The following is a 19,356-nucleotide window of genomic DNA, read 5'->3' on the forward strand; positions in this document are numbered from 1 at the left end:
TGGCGATACCATTACACCATCCCCTCCCATACTGGGCATTACCATTGTGCAAAATTTAAATGAACTAGTCACATCAGAGCAGCTCAGATGCTGAGAACTCTGCGGCAAATAACTAACCTCCTGAATTCTCAGTGTCCATCATATAAAAGGCACAAGTCAGGAATGTAATGGAATACTCTCCATTTACCTGGATGACTGCAGCTCCAACAACACCCAAGAAACTCCACACCATCCAGGACAAAACAGCCCAATTCATTGTCTCCCATACGTCACCCTAAACACTCACTCCCACCCCTACCTGCATACCGTGGACACAGTCTTTACCATCTGTAAGAGGCACTGCAGAAACTCAGCTAGCCTCCAGCGACAGCAGCTTCCAAACTTAATCTTCACCACATACAAGAACAAGGGCAGGAGTCGCGTGGAAATGCTACCATCTGCAAGTGAAACATCATCCAAACTTGGAACTATATCATCGTTCTTTCACTGTTGCTGGGTCAAAAACCTGGAACTCACTTGCTAACAGTGCTATGGATGTACATATTACACATAGCCTGCAGTGGTAAGAAGGCAGTTCACCAACATCTTTCTGAGGGCAATTATGGATGGGCAATAAATGTTGTCCTTGTCAGTGCTGTTCACATCGCAAGGCATGCCATGGCACCGTGGTTAGCACAGCTGCCTCGCTGTACCAGGGGCCCAGGTTTGATTCCGACCACGGTGACTGCCTGCGTGGTGTTTGCATGTTTTCCCCATGTCTGCGTGGGTTTCCTCTGGGTGCTCCGGTTTCCTCCCACAGCCCAAAGATTTGAAGGTTAGGCGGATTGGTCATGCTAAAATTGTCCTTAATGTCCAAAGGTTAGGTGGTGTTTCGGGGATAGGGCAGGGGCATGAGCCTCAGTAGGGTGCTCTTTCAGTGGGTCAGTGCACATTCGATGGACCAAAGGCCTCCTTGTGCACTGTAGGGATTCTATGAAAGAATAAAGGTGCAGCGTCTGTTCGCACATCTGTCATCTCATTTATTCCAAACATCTATTTTTCAGTAACATTAATTTAGGAATGTTATCCATGGCCCATTTCAGACAGCCCCGATATGCAAGTTATCAGGAGGTAACTTACATATCAGGATGTAAGTTACTTCCTGGCAAAAAAACACAACTCCTACATTTCACATATAACTTTATAACAGTTGCTTTCCTCTTGAACCAAAATCCTTTGGGTGCTGCTTTCATCCTTCCGCACCAAAGTCAGTTACATGAAAGGAAAAGATTATCAAAACATCAAAACTTCCACCATCAATTACCAAATACCTTGAGTTAGTTACATTCGCAAACTTTTCCTACAACTGAAACCAACACAGTGGCAAATGGGAACCACATTCATTCGGAGACAGAGCAAGAGAAAGAGAATTGACCCAGAGACACATTAAACATTATAAATCTGAATAATTAGGATGAAAATGCTCCCCCAACGCAGACTGGGCTTTCTTGGCTCAACTGATTTCAGCCTGAGTGTTACAGCTGCCATCTTCCTGGAGCTTAAAAGGCGGAATCAAAAACCAAAGAATTAAATTCAATAAAAATAACGTTTATTAAATGACCTCAACTCGAGAGTGTGCAAGTGGATATTGAGAACAGGATTCAACTTGACTGTGATGCCTCACTCAATAAAATCCTTTCCAACTTTCTACATTCATTCAGCCAAGGTATCTGGGTTCAGTTAATGTCAACTGAATCTTACCTCAGAACAGAAGGGAAGAAAATCTTTTGGAAATGAGTCAAATTCCTACCTTTGGCAGATGTGGTGAAAACAGTTGCGTGGTCTGCTGTCTCATTATCTTCTCCAGGAAGAGCGAATTGCGGTGCTCCTGCAGCCAAATTCTCATGGGATCCAGAGCTAATCCTTTTTCGCTCAGCTTTTGCCTTTTCACTTATTTCCTGCTGTGAAGATCCCACACTAGACATTAAGTACCGGTGCCCATCATCAGAGCAAGATGAATTAACAATGTCAAGGCATGATAGTCTTTCCTGACAGGAATATTGTGTTGGTGAAGCTGCAGATGCTATTGACTGGCTGGTGCTCTCTGGTGAAGAATAAGAACTTGATACTTCACTAGACACAAATGGAGACTGAAGAGCAGGTGTCTGCAGGATTAGAAAAGTCAGAACAAAGTTCCATTTATTCTCTTACATATTTTAGCTAATTTTTTTGAAGATATTAAACCAGTTTCCATTTATATATAACAATAGGTCTGCATTCCTCTTGCATTTCAAATCAGTCCAAATGACTTCACCTATGTTAAAGTCACTCTTATTAAACATAGCAGCCAGCAAAAGATTGGTTTGTGAATGACTAATAATCTGGCCAAATGTCAGTTGACCAAGACAGATGGACCCTGTGTTTCTTTGAATCATGTAATGGCGTATTTGGCAACCATCTATGGGAATAATATCTCATCTGAAGGATAGCACTTCCAATATAAAGACAGTACTTACATTAAATACACTGACACAAAGGCCGAGATTCTCCCCCAACCGGCGGCGGGCCGTATCGGCGCCAAAGAGTGGCGTGAACCACTCCGACGTCAGGCTGCCCGGAAGTTGCAGAATCCTCCACACTTCCGGGGGCCTTTCTGGCACGTCATGCAGAGGTGTTTCTGGAACCAACCTCTTCATTCACCTGAGGAAGGAGCTGCGCTCCGAAAGCTAGTGGTTTGAAACAAACCTGTTGGACTTTAACCTGGTGTTGTAAGGCTTCTTACTGTGCTCATCCCAGTCCAACGCCGGCATCTCCACATCATGTCTTTTGAGAAAGAGAGTTCCAGGGACTCACGCCCCTCAAGAAAAAACAAATCTCCTCATCTCTGTCTTAAATGAGAAACCCCTTAAATGAGAATCTCCCAGTCCTAGATTCTCTGACAAGAGGAAATATCATCTCCACATCCACCCTCTCAAGACCCCTCTTCAAAGTTTCGACCAAGTTGCCTCTTACTCTTCTAAGCGCTAGTGGATACAAACCTAAACTCTCCTACCTTTCCTCATAATGACACCTGCCCCTTTTTGGTATTAGTCCAGTAAACCTTATCTGAATTGTTTCTAATGCATTTACATCTTTCCTAAATAAAGAGACCAATACTCCAGATGTGCTTTTCACCAATACCCTGTACAACTGAAGCATTACCGCCCTACTTTTGTAAACAATTCCCCTCACAAGAAATATCAACACTCTATTAGCTTTGCGAATTACTTGCTGTACCTGTACTTGTGCCTTTTGCGATTCATGCACTAGGACACCCAGATCCCTCTGCACCTCAGAGCTCTACAATCTCTTATCATTTAGATAATAAGTTTCTTTTTTATTCTTCCTGCCAAAATTAACAATTTCACATTTGCTCAAATTATACTCCATGGGCGGGATTCTCTCATAGATTATCATAGAATTTACAGTGCAGAAGGAGGCCATTCGGCCCATCGAGTCTGCACCGGCTCTTGGAAAGAGCACCCTACCCAAGGTCAACACCTCCACCCTATCCCCATAACCCCACCCAACACTAAGGGCAATTTCGGACACTAAGGGCAATTTTATCATGGCCAATCCACCTAACCTGCACATCTTTGGACTGTGGGAGGAAACCGGAGCACCCGGAGGAAACCCACGCACACACGGGGAGGATGTGCAGACTCCGCACAGACAGTGACCGAAGCCGGAATTGAACCTGGGACCCTGGAGCTGTGAAGCAATTGCGCTATCCACAATGCTACCGTGCTGCCCTCTCAGCCTAGGCCGGGCTGGAGAATCGCCAGGACGGGTGCGAATTGCGCCATGTTGCCCCAATGCCGGTCCGCTGATTCTCCGGAGAGCGGAGAATCGCCGCCATTGGCGCCGGTGTGCTCGGGGGCCGCTCTACGCAGCCCACCCCGGGCGATTCTCCACCCGGGATGGGCCGAGCGGCTATGCAAAAATAGCGAAGTCCGCTGCCGCCGTTCACACCTGCTCTTACCCGGCAGGGCCTCGCTGTGCATGCATCCGTGGCCTGTTGGGGGGTGGAGGGAGTCTGACCCGGGGGAGGGGGGGTCCTCCGCTGTGGCAAGGCCCGCGATTGGGGCCTACCGATCGGCGGGCCCACCTCTCGGGCTGGGGGCTCTTTTGTTCCGCGCCAGCCTCTTTAGCCCTATGCCATGTTGCGTCGGGGCCGGTCTCACTGCGCATGCACAGACCCGCGGTGCCGCGGATCGGCAACTGGAACGGCATGGGTCGCTCCAGTGTCATGCTGGCCCCCTTTATGGGTCAGAATCGCTGTTCCTGAGGTCATGTTGACGCCGTCGAGAAACGCGACGGCGTTTACGACGGCGTCAACACTTAGCCTCAGGATCAGAGAATCCCGCCCCATTTGCCAGATTTCTGCCCATTCACTTAACCTATCTCTGTACTTTAGCAGCTTCCTTACGTCCTCTTCACAATTTACTTTCCTATCCAGTTATCCAAGCTCACTTCTCTCTTTTGTACAGTTCTTTTCTCATCTCAAATTCATATCATATTGAGAAAGTGTCTGGTCTTAGAAGATCATGGAGCAGAATTGATATGGGTGGAAATTAGGAATAGCAAGAGTGAGACACAGGTGGGAATAGTTTATCGGCCCCCTAACAGTAGTTATACTGTTGACCAGAGTATAAATAAAAAAATATTGGAGCTTGTAACAAAGACAATGTAGTAATTGTGGGGGACTTTAATTTTCATACAGACTGGCACATTCAAGTTGGCAAGTGTGTGGTCCAGAAGATGAATATTTAGAATGTTTTTGTGCCAGTTTTCTGGAGCAATTCAATGTGGAACAGACAGGCAATAAACCAATTTAGATTTGGTATTGTGCAATGTACCACAGTTAATTAGTAATTCTCTCGTAAAAGACCCATTGTGAAAAGATAATACACTTAATCTAGCCTGTATACTGTGCTATGGTTATTAACAGTTTTGTGTTCTCTTGAACAACATTTACCTGCTGTGCTTCACATGACACGGGTGGCACGTCTGATGGAATCTCCACATCTTCGTGCTCGCTCTCACTCCAACATTCTGCAGCAAGAAATAATTCACCATTGGCAGAAAATTAGGTTAGTCAAAAATCAGCAAGCGATAATGATGCCCCGTGGCCCTTCAGTAATTTCCTACTCATTTCAACAAAACACATACCTTCAGTTTTTGCTTCTGAAGCTGGTAGGGTATAGTGAATAGCAGCTAAACCCATTTTATTCATCCACCTAAAAGATTAATGAGAAATATAATTTAATATTGCACATATCCAATTGCACCAGAGGGTATCGATGACAATGAATTCAGATATTTACCTTCCAAAATTCACTGTGAAACAGACATAACACTTCTATCCGAGCCTTTGACAATGTTGTTAAAAAGTGTCAGCAGTACGGTTTTTACATCGACATTATGAGTATCAGGAGTAGACCACTCGGCCCTTCAAGCTTGCTCCGTCATTCAATAAGATCGTAGCTCATCTCATTTTAAGCTCACAATAACCTTTCACCCCCTTGCTTGTCAAGAATCTATCTACCTCTACTTTAAAGATATTTAAAGACTCTGCCTCAACCACCTTTTGAGGAAGAGAATTCCAAAGTCTCGCAACCCTCAGAGAATCTTTTACCCCTCATCTCTGTCTTAAATGGGCAACCTCTTATTTTTAAACAGGGACCCCTAGTTGTAGATTCGCCAGCAAGAGGAAACATCCTCTCCACAATCACCCTGTCAACTCCCTTCAGGATACAAGCCTAGACTGTCCAACCTTTCCCTCATTAGGTAACTTGTCCATGCACTGCTGCCTCACGGCGCCAAGGATCCGGGTTAGATCCTGGCCCTGGGCCACTGTCCGTGTGGAGTCTGTACATTCTCCCCATGTCTGCGTGGGTCTCACCTCCACAACTGTAGGGCAGGTAGATTGGTAATGCTAAAATTGGCCCTTAATTGGAAAAAATAATTGGGTACTCTTTAAAAAAAAATAACCTGACAATTCCAGGTATTAGTTTAGTAAACCTTTTCTGAGCCGCTTCCAATGCATTTACATCTTTCCTTAAACAGGGTGACCAACACATCACACAGCACTCCTGATCAGGGCCGGGATTCTCCCCTACCCGGCGGGGCGGGGGGTCCCGGCGTAGCGGAGTGGTGGCAACCACTCCGGCGTCGGGCCTCCCCAAAGGTGCGGAATTCTCCGCACCTTTGGGGGCTAGGCCCACGCCGGAGTGGTTAGCGCCACGGCGACTGGCGCCAAAACCGGCGCCAACGGCCTTTGACGCCCGCCGGCCGCCGTCGGGGCTGGCCGAAAGGCCTTCGCAGGTTCACGCATGCGCCGGTGCGTCAGCTGCCGCTGACGTCATCATCGGCGCATGCGCGGTAGGGGGGTTTCTCTTCCACCTCCGCCATGGTGGAGGCCGTGGCGGCGGCGGAAGAAAAAGAGTGCCCCCACGGCACTGGCCCGCCCGCCGATCGGTGGGCCCCGATCGTGGGCCTGGCCACCGTGGGGGCACCCCCCGGGGTCCGATCGCCCCGCGCCCCCCCCCCCCCAGGACCCCGGGGACCCGCTCGCACCGCCAATCCCGCCGCCACCAGAGGTGGTTGAAACCACGGTGCCGGGATTGGCCTCTCAGCAGCGGGACTTCGGCCCATCGTGGGCCGGAGAATCGCCGCGGGGGGCTCGCTGACCGGCGCAGAGGGCACGCCGATCAGCGGGGCGTGATTCCTGCCCCCGCCAATTCCCGGGTGGCAGAGAATTCCGGCCACGGCGGGGTGGGATTTTCGCCGTCCCCGGACGATTCTCCGACCCTACGGGGGGGGGGGGGGGGGGGGGGGGGTCGGAGAATTTTGCCCCAGGTCTCGTTAATGCCTTGTACAATGAAGCATAGTCTTGTCTTCAATTCCCCTCACAATAAATGATAACATGCTATTAACCTTCCAAATTACTTATGCACCTGCACACCAACCTTACGTGATCCATGCACTAGGACACCCAGATCCCGCTGTATCCCAGAGCTCTGCAATTTTGCACTAGGTGATATGCTTCTTTCTCATTTGTTCTGCCAAAATGGACAGCCTCACATTTTCCCACATGGTATTCTACTTTGCAGATCTTTGCCTACTTACCTAACTTATCTGTATACGTCCTCTTCACAAACTTACTTTCCAAACTATCTTTGTGTCCATGATGTGGAGATGCCGGCTTTGGACTGGGATAGGCACAGTAAGAAGTCTCACAACACCAGGTTAAAGTCCACAGGTTTATTTGGAATCGCTAGCTTTTGGAGTGCAGCTCCTTCATCAGGTGAGTGACAAATATACCTGTTGAACTTTAACCTGGTGTTGTAAGACTTCTTACTGTATATTTGTGTCATCAGCACATTTAGCAACCATTCCATCCATCCCATCATCCAAATCATTTATATAAATTGTAAACAGTTGAAGCCCCAGCAATGTTCCCTGTGGCAGACCACTCAGATATCAGCTACAGAAATATTCTTATATGCTTAATCAAAAGTATATTTTGGAGTTGCTTTGTTGGGTCCATGGACGATATGGTGTTGCAATGACCCGTATACATCAATGAGGTGCCACATTTTGTTCTGGTCTAAATTAACCTCTCTCAGCCTATCTGGCCCAAGAGGTTCCTTATTTCTGCTGAGGAATGGGAAAAAGATAGTTTGGTGTCTAATTCCTGGTTGTTATCCTTTGATCCCTGCCAGAAAATGAATATGTGTAGGCTTCTGAAACATGGTTAAAGGATGGTCACGACTGGGAGTTAAATATCCAAGGGTATCAAACTATTCGGAAGGACAGAGTGGATGGTAAGGGAGGTGGTGTAGCTCTGTTATTTAAGGATGACATCCGGGCAATAGTAAGGGATGACATCGGTGCTATGGAGGATAAGGTTGAATCCATTTGGGTGGAAATCAGGAACACCCAAGGCGAAAAAGTCACTGATAGGCGTAGTCTGTAGGCCACCAAATAGTAACATTATGGTGGGGCAGGCAATAAACAAAGAAATAACTGATGCATGTAGAAATGGTCCAGCAGTTATCATGGGGGGATTTTAATCTACATGTCAATTGGTTTAGCCAGATAGGACAAGGCAGCCTTGAGGAGGAGTTTATAGAATGTATCCGCAATAATTTCCTCGAACAGTATGTAATGGAACCTACGAGGGAATAAGCGGTCCTAGATCTGGCCCTGTGTAATGAGACAGGATTAATTAATGATCTCATAGTTAGGGATCCTCTCGGAAGGAGCGATCACAATATGGTGGAATTTAAAATACAGATGGAGCGTGAGAAGGTGAAATCAAACACTAGTGTTTTGTGCTTAAGCAAAGGAGATTACAATTGGTGAGATAAGAGCTGGCTAAGGTAGACTGTGAGCAAAGACTTTATGGTGGAACAGTTGAGGAACAGTGGAGAACCTTCCAAGCGATTTTTCACAGTGCTCAGCAAAGGTTTATACCAACAAAAAGGAAGGACGGTAGAAAGAGTGAAAAGTCGACCGTGGATATCTAAGGAAATAAGGGAGAGTATCAAATTGAAGGAAAAAGCATACAAACTGGCAAAGATTTGTGGGAGACTAGAGGACTGGGAAATCTTTAGGGGGCAACAGAAAGCTACTAAAAAAGCTATAAAGAAGAGTAATATAGATTTTGAGAGTAAACTTGCTCAGAATATAAAAACAGATAGTAAATGTTTCTACAAATATATCAAACAAAAAAAGAGTGGCTAAGGTAAATATTGGTCCTTTAGAGGATGAGAAGGGAGATTTAATAATGGGAGATCAGGAAATGGCTGAGGAACTGAACAGGTTTTTTGGGTCGGTCTTCACAGTGGAAGACACAAATAACATGCCAGTGACTGATGGAAATGAGGCTATGACAGGTGAGGACATTGAGATGATTGTTATCACTAAGGAGGTAGTGATGGGCAAACTAAAGCTAATGGGACTAAAGGTAGACAAGTCTCCTGGCCCTGATGGAATGCATCCCAGAGTGCTAAAAGAGATGGCTAGGAAAATTGCAAAAGCACTTGTGATAATTTACCAAAATTCACTAGACTCTGGGGTGGTCCCAGCGGATTGGAAATTAGCAAACATGACACCACTGTTTAAAAAAAAGAAGGTAGGCAGAAAGCGGGTAATTGTAGGCCAGTTAGCTTAACTTCGGTAGGAGGGAAGATGCTGGAATCTATCTCAAGGAAGAAATAGCGAGGCATCTGGATGGAAATTGTCCCATTGGGCAGACGCAGCATGGGTTCATAAAGGGCAGGTCGTGCCTAACTAATTTAGTGGAATTTTTTGAGGACATTGCCAGTGTGGTAGATAATGGGGAGCCAATGGATGTGGTATATCTGGATTTCCACAAAGCTTTTGACAAGGTGCCACACAAAAGGTTGCTGCATAAGATAAAGATGCATGGCATTAAGGGTAAAGTAGTAGCATGGATAGAGGATTGGTTAATTAATAGAAAGCGAAGAGTGGGGATTAATGGGTGTTTCTCTGGTTGGCAATCAGTAGCTAGTGGTGTCCCTCAGGGATCAGTGTTGGGCCCACAATTGTTCACAATTTACATAGATGATTGGAGTTGGGGACCAAGTGCAATGTGTCCAAGTTTGCAGTTGACACTAAGATGAGTGGTAAAGCAAAAAGTGCAGAGGATACCGGAAATCTGCAGAGGGATTTGGATAGGTGAAGTGAATGGGCTAGGGTCTGGCAGATGGAATACAATGTTGACAAATGTGAGGTTATCCATTTTGGTAGGAATAACAGCAAAAGGGATTATTATTTAAATGATAAAATATTAAAGCATGGTGCTGTGCAGAGAGACCTGGGTGTGCTAGTGCATGAGTCGCAAAAAGTTGGTTTACAGGTGCAACAGGTGATTAAGAAGGAAAAAGTTTTGACCTTCATTGCTAGAGGGATGGAGTTTAAGACTAGGGAGGTTATGCTGCAATTGTATAAGGTGTTAGTGAGGCCACACCTGGAGTATTGTGTTCAGTTTTGGTCTCCTTACCTGAGAAAGGACATACTGGCACTGGAGGGTGTGCAGAGGAGATTCACTTGGTTAATCCCAGAGTTGAGGGGGTTGGATTACGAGAGGTTGAGTAGACTGGGACTGTACTCGTTGCAATTTAGGATGAGGGGGGGATCTTATAGAAACATATAAAATTATGAAGGGAATAGATAGGTTGTTTCCACTGGCGGGTGAAAGCAGAACTAGGAGGCATTGCCTCAAAATAAGGGGAAGTAGATTTAGGACTGAGTTTAGGAGGAACTTCTTCACCCAAAGGGTTGTGAATCGATGGAATTCCTTGCCCAGTGAAGCAGTTGAGGCTCCTTCATTAAATATTTTAAAGATAAAGATAGATAGTTTTTAGAAGAATAAAGGGATTAAGGGTTATGGTGTTCAGGCCGGAAAGTGGAGCTGAGTCCACAAAAGATCAGCCATGATCTCATTGAATGGCGGAGCAGGCTCGAGGGGCCAGATGGCTCCTAGTTCTTATGTTCAGGTATAGCCAAAATTCGTGTTCTGATGAAAGATTATAACCTGAAACGTCAACTCTGTTTTCTCTCCACAAATGCTGCCAGACCTGGTGAGTATTTCCAGCATTTTCCACTCTTCATATCAAAGACAAGATGAGTTTTGGTAGTTATGTTCCCAGCGCTGAAAATCATTGGCGAGGCTGGATTAAATAATAATGGCCCCTTAATGTCAGGTACTGGAGGTTAATTGGCATCCATACAACTATAAAGCTTCCAAAGCGAGGAGCAGTGCAAGTCTGTACTACATTGAAGTCTTTTCATAATTAGGTTCTTCTACATTGAAGTATTTAATCTTCAGTAATTTAATTCAGATCATCTTTTTTTCCCCCATAATCCCTCATCATTCTCATTCCCAAATGAAGTAGGACCCATTGCCAAAACCCTTATCATCAGGTCTCCTTGTTCCTGCATTAACGGGATTTCCCATTGAAGCAACCCTATGCCACCGGGAAACCTGCAGGCGGAGGTGTGCTGCCAGCGGAACCAGAGAATCCCGCTGCCAGAGAATAGCCGAAGAATCCCAGCCATAATTAAAGCCAGGCAATAGACTGCTGGAACAATGGTGATGTACAGTACATGACATTTAAAGGTTGAGTAGTTTGGATGACGTTAAGTGGTGCACGTAAGTCTGGGAAACAGATCATGGTTATCAAGTTGGAATGGATTGGGTTGAAAACAGAAGATGCTGTAAATACTCAGCAGGGAAGGAAACATCTGTGGGAAGAGGAACAGAATTAACATTTCACGAAGTTTTGTCAGAACTGGAAGAAGCTCGAGAGTTTATCAGCAAATGGACTCAGACAAGGGGCAGTGGAGGATAGAACAGAAAGGAAGGCCTGTGATAGGGTGGAGGGCAGAATCTCCCTCCAAAAAAAGAAGAGACTACCTCAATGAGCAGCAAATAGGGGAAGGCGCCATGGGAAGAAAGGACCAGGATGTCGCGGAGTGAACAGTCTCTTTGGAATGCTGAAAGAGGAGCAGAGGAAAAGATATGTTTGGTGGCAGCATTGCACTGCAGGTGGCAAAAATGTTAAATCTGAAGGCTGGTTTGTCAATAGGTGCAGACAAGAGGGATGAAGAGTACAGGAAATGGGGTGGTCACACCATGGACTCCATTAAATCACAGTGGTGAGGAATCTTGGATTGCGGAAAAAGGAAGAAATACCGAAGGACTGGTGTGGAAGACGACATCGCTGGAGTAGTTGTGTGAAGGAAAGCGGAGCGAAGAAGGAAGAGAGGTGACTTGATAGAGGCGTACAAGGTTGATAAGAGGCATGGATAGAATGGATAGCCAGAGACTTTTCCCCAGGGCAGAAATGGCTGTCACGAGGGGACATCATTTTAAGGCGATTGGAGGAAGGTATAGGGGAGATGTCAGAGATGGGTTCTTTACATAGAGAGTGGTGGGTGTGTGGAATGCACTTCCTGCGGAGGTGGTGGAGTCAGAGTCATTCAGGACATTTAAGCGACTCTTGGACAGGTACATGGACAGCAGTAGGTGTAGGTTAGGTTGATCTTAGATTAGCATAAATGGTCGGCACAACATTGTGGGCTGAAAGGCCTGTACTTTTTTACAGCTGTTTTCAGAGGCTGCCGGCGGGATGTCATTGATTTTTTACTTTCAACAAATCCCCGGCCCGGATGGGCCGAAGTCCCGCCGACGTGGCCACGGGTCACATCGGCGAAAAACAGAGTAGCTTTAAAACGGCGTCAACCATTGATGATGGTTGACGCCGTTCAGTGACCTCGGGCGAGTGGGAGGGGGGGGGAGATGAGGAGAGAGTCCCGCCGTTTGTGTGGGGGCGTTTGGGGGGGGTGGGGGGGGGGAGAGAGAGAGTGTCCCGGCGTTTGGGGGGGGGGGGGGGGGTTGGTTGCGGCATTGGGGGGGGTTGCGGCGTTGGGGGGGGGTTGCGGCGTTGAGGGGGGGGTTGCGGCGATGAGAGGGGGGTTGTGGCGTTGAGAGGGGGGGTTGCGGCGTTGGAGGGGGGTAGGGGTGGTGGGGAGGGGGGTAGGGGTGGTGGGGAGAGGGGTAGGGGTGGTGGGGAGGGGGGTAGGGGTGGTGAGGGGGGTAGGGGTGGTGAGGGGGTAGGGGCGTTGGAGGGGGGTAGGGGTGGTGGGGGGTTTGGGGTAGGGGGCAGCGGCGTGCAGAGAGGGGGGGGCGATGGATGACCGGGGCCAACGCACCGTCGCCCCCCCTGCACGCCGCTTCCCCCTACCCCAACCCCCCCTCACCACTCCACCCCCCTCCAACGCCGCTACCCCCCTCCAACGCCCCTATCCCCTCACCACCCCTACCTCCCTCCACCGCCCCTACCCCCCTCACCGCCCCCTACCCCCCTCACCACCCCTACCCCCCTCACCACCCCTACCCCCTCCAACGCCCCTACCCCCCTCACCACCCCTACCCCCCTCCCCACCACCCCTCCCCCCCTCCCCACCAACGCCGCAACCCCCCCTCAACGCCGCAACCCCCCCAACGCTGCAACCCCGCCTCAATGCCGCAACCCCCCCCTCAACGCCGCAACCCCCCTCAACGCTGCAACCCCCCTCCCCCCTCAACGCCGCAACCCCCCCTCAACCCCCCCCTCATCGCCACAACCCCCCCTCCCCCACCCTCAACGCCGCAACCCCCCCTCCCCCCTCAACGCCGCAACCCCCCTCATCGCTGCAACCCCCCCTCAACCCCCCCCTCATCGCCACAACCCCCCCTCAACCCCCCCCTCATCGCCGCAACCCCCCCCTCATCGCCGCAACCCCCCCCTCAACCCCCCCCCCCATCGCCGGGTCCCCCCCTCTCCTCTCAACGCCGGGTCCCCCCCCTCTCCTCTCAACGCCGGGTCCCCCCCCTCACATCTCAACGCCGGGTCCCTCCCCTCTCCTCTCAACACCGGGTCCCCCCCCCTCTCCTCTCAACACCGGGTCCCCCCCCCCTCTCCTCTCAACACCGGGTCCCCCCCCTCTCCTCTCAACGCCGGGTCCCCCCCCCTCTCCTCTCAACGCCGGGTCCCCCCCCCTCTCCTCTCAATGCCGGGTCCCCCCCCCTCTCCTCTCAATGCCGGGTCCCCCCCCCCCCCTCTCCTCTCAACGCCGGGTCCCCCCCCTCTCCTCTCAACGCCGGGGGGGACCCCTCTCCTCTCAATGCGCCACTTCCGCAGCGGGTGAAACTGACGTGTATCGCATCAGTCCGCTGCTGGCCCTTTCGGGAACGGAGATTACCGGCTTAAAAGAAGGCCCCAACGCCGGAGTCATCCGCACCGCTTTTGGCTGCCGGAAATGGGCGTCACGCAGGTCTTCGGAGAATTTCGCCCAAGAGAATTACTGTTTAAGCTGGAGGGAGATATCTTTTCTTTTGAAGAGCTATTAGTATGATGAGTTATTTCCCCTAGAAAGCAGAGTCAGTGAATTTACTTAAGGCAGGGTTTGACATATTTTTGATGGACAAGGAAGTGAATGGTTATTGCGGGGGCAGAGAGAGGGGGGGGGGGCAGAGTTGAGACCACAACCAGATCAGCAATGACCTTCAATGCTGAAGGGCGGAGCAGGTGCGAAGGGCTGAGTGGCCTACACCTGCTCTCAAGTCTTACATTTCAATATTTCCAAGTGTAACTCCAATAGCTCAAGTCTCCATAATAATGATGTGGAGATGCCGGCGTTGGACTGGGGTGAGCACAGTAAGAAGTCTTACAACACCAGGTTAAAGTCCAACAGGTTTGATTCAAACACGAGCTTTCTTCCTCAGGTGAATCTGAGGAAGGAGCAGTGCTCCGAAAGCTAGTGATTCGAAACAAACCTGTTGGGCTTTAACCTGGTGTTGTAAGACTTCTTACTCCATACTAATGATCTTCCTTACTCATCATCTAACTCTGTCGACATATTTACTGTTAATTCCACTTTATATTCAATCTATTGCACACCCTTCAGCACGGGGAACAACCAAATGATGAAACGAGTGGCGTCGGGGGGGGGGGGGGGGGGGGGGGGGGACTAAGGTCCAAACAACAAGTAAAACTAAGGGTGTAAATAAAATAAAACTATGAACTAACAACTTGGGTGGAAAGAACTGCATGAACCTACCACAAAAAGAGTCAGGAGAAGACAGTGGAGATGAAAATAAAGGAAGGAGTATGGATAACACGAATGAACAAAGATTAGATAAAATCATACAACATAAAGATTAAATAACTATTAAAATCACAGAGTAATTAAAAGGTAAAAACCTTTCATAACCAGTGGACATCTGAAAGTGTTTTACAGCCAGTGAAGTACTTTCGATGTGTCGTCACTGCTGTAGGAAATGCTGCAGCATATTCTCACAGACAGCAATGTGATGATGGCCAGAAGATCTGTTTTTGTGAAGTTGATTGAGGAATAAACATTGGTCAGGAAACTGGGGATAACTTCGCTTTGACATAATCCAATGGAATTTTTACATCTGCCTGAGGGGGCAGACAGGGTCTCGGTTTAATGTTTCATCAGAAAAAACCCGCCAGGAATAACATTTAGAAACTTTTCCCTTTGATCGCGCCCCTAGCTTCTTGGCGATCCTCTACCTACTCATTCTTTCCTACTACTGCCTCACCTCAACTACACTCCATACTTCTTCCTACGGTCTCCTGATTTTTAAAAACTCAAGGCAGCATCATTAAACCACTCCTTCCATTTTATTATTTTCTTCAACCTTGTTGGTATTCTCGAATATGCACAGCTTGCTTGCTTCCTCGGTTTAAAACAACAGACTATTGTAGCCATGTCTTCATAAACAAACATCATTGTTTCTAAACCCACACAAAGGCCCTCATCACCTCAGACTTACTTGCTCATGTCATCAGCATTCTCGGCGGCAAAGTAGAAGCCCTTGAACTGTGGATGGCTGGCCTTTATCGCACTTGATTAAGAGAATAGAAAATAGATAATAAAGGGACAAACGTCAAATGATTAGAAATCTTCTCATCTGATGTTGTACTCTATAGGCCAAACTGGTGACCTTTTTTCCTATTTTCTCACAGCAACCAATGTATTAACAACTATTAGCATAGCTTTCAAAAACATGTACATCAGGAAAAAATGTCTGAGATTCTATTGATTTGGAAGTTTGGAATATTTTTTAAATATCAATTTAGGGGATGTGGGCGTCGCTGGTTAGGCCAGCATTTATTGCCCAGCCCTAGTTGTCTTCTTGAACTACTGCAGTCCCGGAGGTGTAGGTACACCCACTGTGCTGTTAGGAAGGGAGTTCCCCAGGAACAGTGAAGGAGCGGCAACATATTTTGAAGTCAGGGTGGTGGGTGACTTCGAGGGGAACCTCCAGGTGGTGGGGTTCCCAGGTATCTGCTGCTCTTGTCCTTCTAGGTGGTAGTGGTCATCCCCCACCTCCCCGGGTTGGTCCTCGACTCCCCCCCCCCCCCGGGTTCGGCAGTCCTCTGGTTCCTCATCTATCATTTTGTTTACTCCTCGTTGCTGGACTCGAACAGGTTTTGGAACAGGCTGACGAATTGCCCCCAAGTATCCAAGGAGCCTTCCTCTGACCCTTGGATGACGTACTTAATCTTCTTCAGGTGGAGAAATTCTGAGAGGTCAGCGAGCCAGTCTGAAACTTTGGGTGGTGCTGCCGATCGCCAGCCGAGCAGGATTCTCCGCCGTGCGTTTAGGGAAGCAAAAGCAAGGGCGCTGGCCGCCTTACATGTGTAACTCTGGCTGCTCTGATACCCTGAAGATTGGCACTATTGGGCATGGCTTCACCCTCACAATCTTTCCTCATAACACTTTCATCCCAGGAGTCAATCAAGTGAACCTTCGCTGAACTGCTTCTAATTTAATTATTTCCTGTCTTGATCAAGGAGGCAGAAACTGTACACAATACTTTAGATATGGTCTCAGCAATGGCTTGTACAATTGCAGCAAAACATCCCTACTTTTATATTCCATTCCCCTGCAATAAATGATGATATTCCATTTGCTTTGCTAAACGCTTTCTGTGCCTGCATTCAAACTTTTCTGTGTTTCACATACCAGTACACCCAGATCTCCTTTACAACAGCTTTCTGCCATCTCTCTCCATTTCAATAATTTGCTGCACTTCTCTTCTTCCTGCCAAACTGGACGAATGCACACTTTCCTCTATAATACTTCACCTGCCAATATTTTGGCAAGTCAATTAACTCTCTGTCCTCCATGCAATTAACTCTCCTGTCCCTGACCATGGACCAAATCAGACTGGCAATAGTCTCAAGGCTCAGTAGTCTAGGTCAGACTGTAGCCTAGGAAGTGTGACTGCCTTCTAAAACAACGTGGCTAGATAACTTTCCCCTTCCCAGATGCATTGCATCATCTATAACTCATCTAGGGGCTGTTTAGCACACAGCTAAATTGCTGGCTTTGAAAGCAGACCAAGCAGGCCAGCAGCACGGTTCAATTCCCATAACAGCCTCCCCGAACAGGCGCCGGAATGTGGCGACTAGGGGCTTTTCACAGTAACTTCATTTGAAGCCTACTCGTGACAATAAGCGATTTTCTTTTCTTTCTTTTTTCATTGACTCTGAGCTGAAGCTCCTTGATACTTCAGACACTTAGGCCTAAATTCTCTGGTCTTGCCCACTGCGGGAATTGTCACAGGTGGGTTAGAAAATTTAATGACAGTAAAAGGTCAGTGGGCTTTGGGCAGGAATTTCCAGGCTTGCATTGAGAGGGACCAGACAATCTCGCCCTCACTGCAGACCAGTTTGCCCTGGATCACACTGACGTCCACCAGTTCCCTCAACATTGTATCCCTGCACTCATCAGCCTGTGTTTGTGCAATGCCTCCAAATGCCACTAATTCAAAATTACTGTCCTCATTTTAATCCTTGATGATGTTTGCAATCTTCCCCAACCCTAAAATCTGCTTCTGTTGTTCGAACAAGTGTTACTCTTCTTTCCATGGGTAGTTGAACCTTCCGGGTCCATGCCCCTGCATTGGACTTTTCTTTCTGAATCGGGCTGTGTTTTCACCTCTTCATGACCCAGAAACTTCCATTTTGAAAGTGTCTCTATTTCCCCTCATGTGCTGTAGATTCTTGAATCCCCATTTTGGAATGCTTTGTCATATGGAAAGCATTATAAAATTACAAGTACTTATTGAATACAAACTGGTTAAGGAGTGTGTTTCATTACTGATTGTTCATATTAATTACTAAATTACTTACTGTTTCTTTTTGCACTCTGTTCCTTGATCAATCTTGAATTCGGGTAAGCTAATGAAACCTTCAGCTTTCTCTGCCTATGGAAAAGGCAGAATTGGTTAACGTTTAGAGAGCTCAATTATCATCAACACATTGAGATTGTTTGCTGGAACTATTTCTTGTTAAATTAGTACTTCAAATTTTTACTTTGAAATGGACCAAACAATACAATATATTACCATAATGATTGGGAAATATTTGAAAGCGATTTACACTAAGCTCTTAGAGTTACTAAAACTCCTACTATAAAAAGTGCAAAAATTTGGTACACACCTTTTAAATTGCAAGGCTCAGTCGGGACAGTAGAATCATCAAAGATTCTCTACTCCAAACTGTAATTGGCCAATTCACATCTGGGGCGGGATTCTCTGATCCCCTGCCGGGTCGGAGAATCGCCCAGGGCTGGCATCAATCCCGCCCCCGCCGTGTCCCGAATTCTCCACCACCCGAGATTTGGCGGGGGCGGAAATAGTGCCGCGCCGGTCGGCGGGCCCCCCGCAGCGATTCGCCGGCCCGCTATGGGCCGAAGTCCCGTCGCTGACAAGCCTCTCCCGCTGGCGTGGATTAAACCACCTACCTTACCGGCGGGATTGGCGGCGCGGGGCGTTCTGACCCCAGGGGGTGCCCCCACAGTGGCCTGGCCTGCGATTGGGGACCACCGATCGGCGGGCGGGGCTGTGTCGTGGGGGCAATCTTTTTCTTCCGCCCCTGCCATGGTAAAGACCATGGCGGAGGCAGAAGACACCCCCTCCCCTGCGCATGTACCAGTATGACGTCAGCAGCCGCTGTATTTCTAGAATTTTCTGAGTTTTAAGCTTTTAAAAAGTAACGTGGGGAATATTTGTCAGATCAATATTAGCCACATGATCTAATTCCTTTTAGTGGTTACATCATATATACAGTAACTTCTCGGTCGATGGATGTGCATAATGAATATGTTTGCTCTTGCATGTCTTTACTACTGAAATCCTTTTCTCCCCACCCCGCATTTTTCTGTCTCAGTCTGCCAAGCTCCAGCCGAGACGATGATCACCTGGTCATCTCTCGGGCCCAACGAGAGTCAACTCCCGGGCCCTTTAATCAATGCTGGTCTGAACTGGTGACTCAAATTCTCCAAGAGGATCCCAACAATTTCCCCTTCCTTCGCCAGGCAAGCAAAGCACTTCTGTTCACCTTAGTTTTGAAACTGTAATTAAAACAATACACACACTATTCTTAAATATAAATCTTGTCACAGTTGAACTTAACTGGAGACACAAATATGAAGTAAATTTGACTTAAATATACTCACACATTGGTTTGCATACCAATACAGGCAGGTCCCTTTCAGCACAAACCAATACTTTTTCCATTTGATGCCAATTAAGCCCTTGTTGGTTTTCTTCTTGTACAGCCATCCCTGGAAGTCTGCCTGACCAAGGTCTTTGCAGGAAATCCTTCGTCTGCTCATTGTTGAGCTTCCTACAAACAACAAATTCAATTGAGCGCTGTAAACTCAGTTTACTGTGGACTGTCAAACCAAATAAATTGTTCGAATTCAGTACACAATGTATTGAAC

At 47.8% G+C, this 19,356-nt stretch overlaps 1 protein-coding gene across 6 annotated transcripts in view; it reads right to left on the reverse strand.

Moving 5' to 3' along the window:
• Positions 1 to 19,356, reverse strand: part of ipcef1 (interaction protein for cytohesin exchange factors 1) — a 185,309-nt gene that overhangs the window by 74,122 nt on the left and 91,831 nt on the right. For 5 of the 6 annotated variants that reach the window (XM_038808457.1, XM_038808468.1, XM_038808472.1 and 2 more), the window contains 6 exons: positions 19,090 to 19,259; positions 17,763 to 17,836; positions 15,395 to 15,466; positions 5,191 to 5,258; positions 4,997 to 5,073; positions 1,790 to 2,144 (listed from right to left, as the gene is read on the reverse strand). In XM_038808457.1, the coding sequence (XP_038664385.1) occupies positions 1,790 to 2,144; positions 4,997 to 5,073; positions 5,191 to 5,258; positions 15,395 to 15,466; positions 17,763 to 17,836; positions 19,090 to 19,259 (816 nt within the window). The remainder of the gene's footprint in view (positions 1 to 1,789; positions 2,145 to 4,996; positions 5,074 to 5,190; positions 5,259 to 15,394; positions 15,467 to 17,762; positions 17,837 to 19,089; positions 19,260 to 19,356) is intronic. The other variant, XM_038808484.1, reaches the window with a different exon arrangement.

The sequence above is a fragment of the Scyliorhinus canicula genome, chromosome 1 (genome assembly GCF_902713615.1).
Source record: "Scyliorhinus canicula chromosome 1, sScyCan1.1, whole genome shotgun sequence".
In the NCBI taxonomy this organism is placed as follows: Eukaryota; Metazoa; Chordata; class Chondrichthyes; order Carcharhiniformes; family Scyliorhinidae; genus Scyliorhinus; species Scyliorhinus canicula.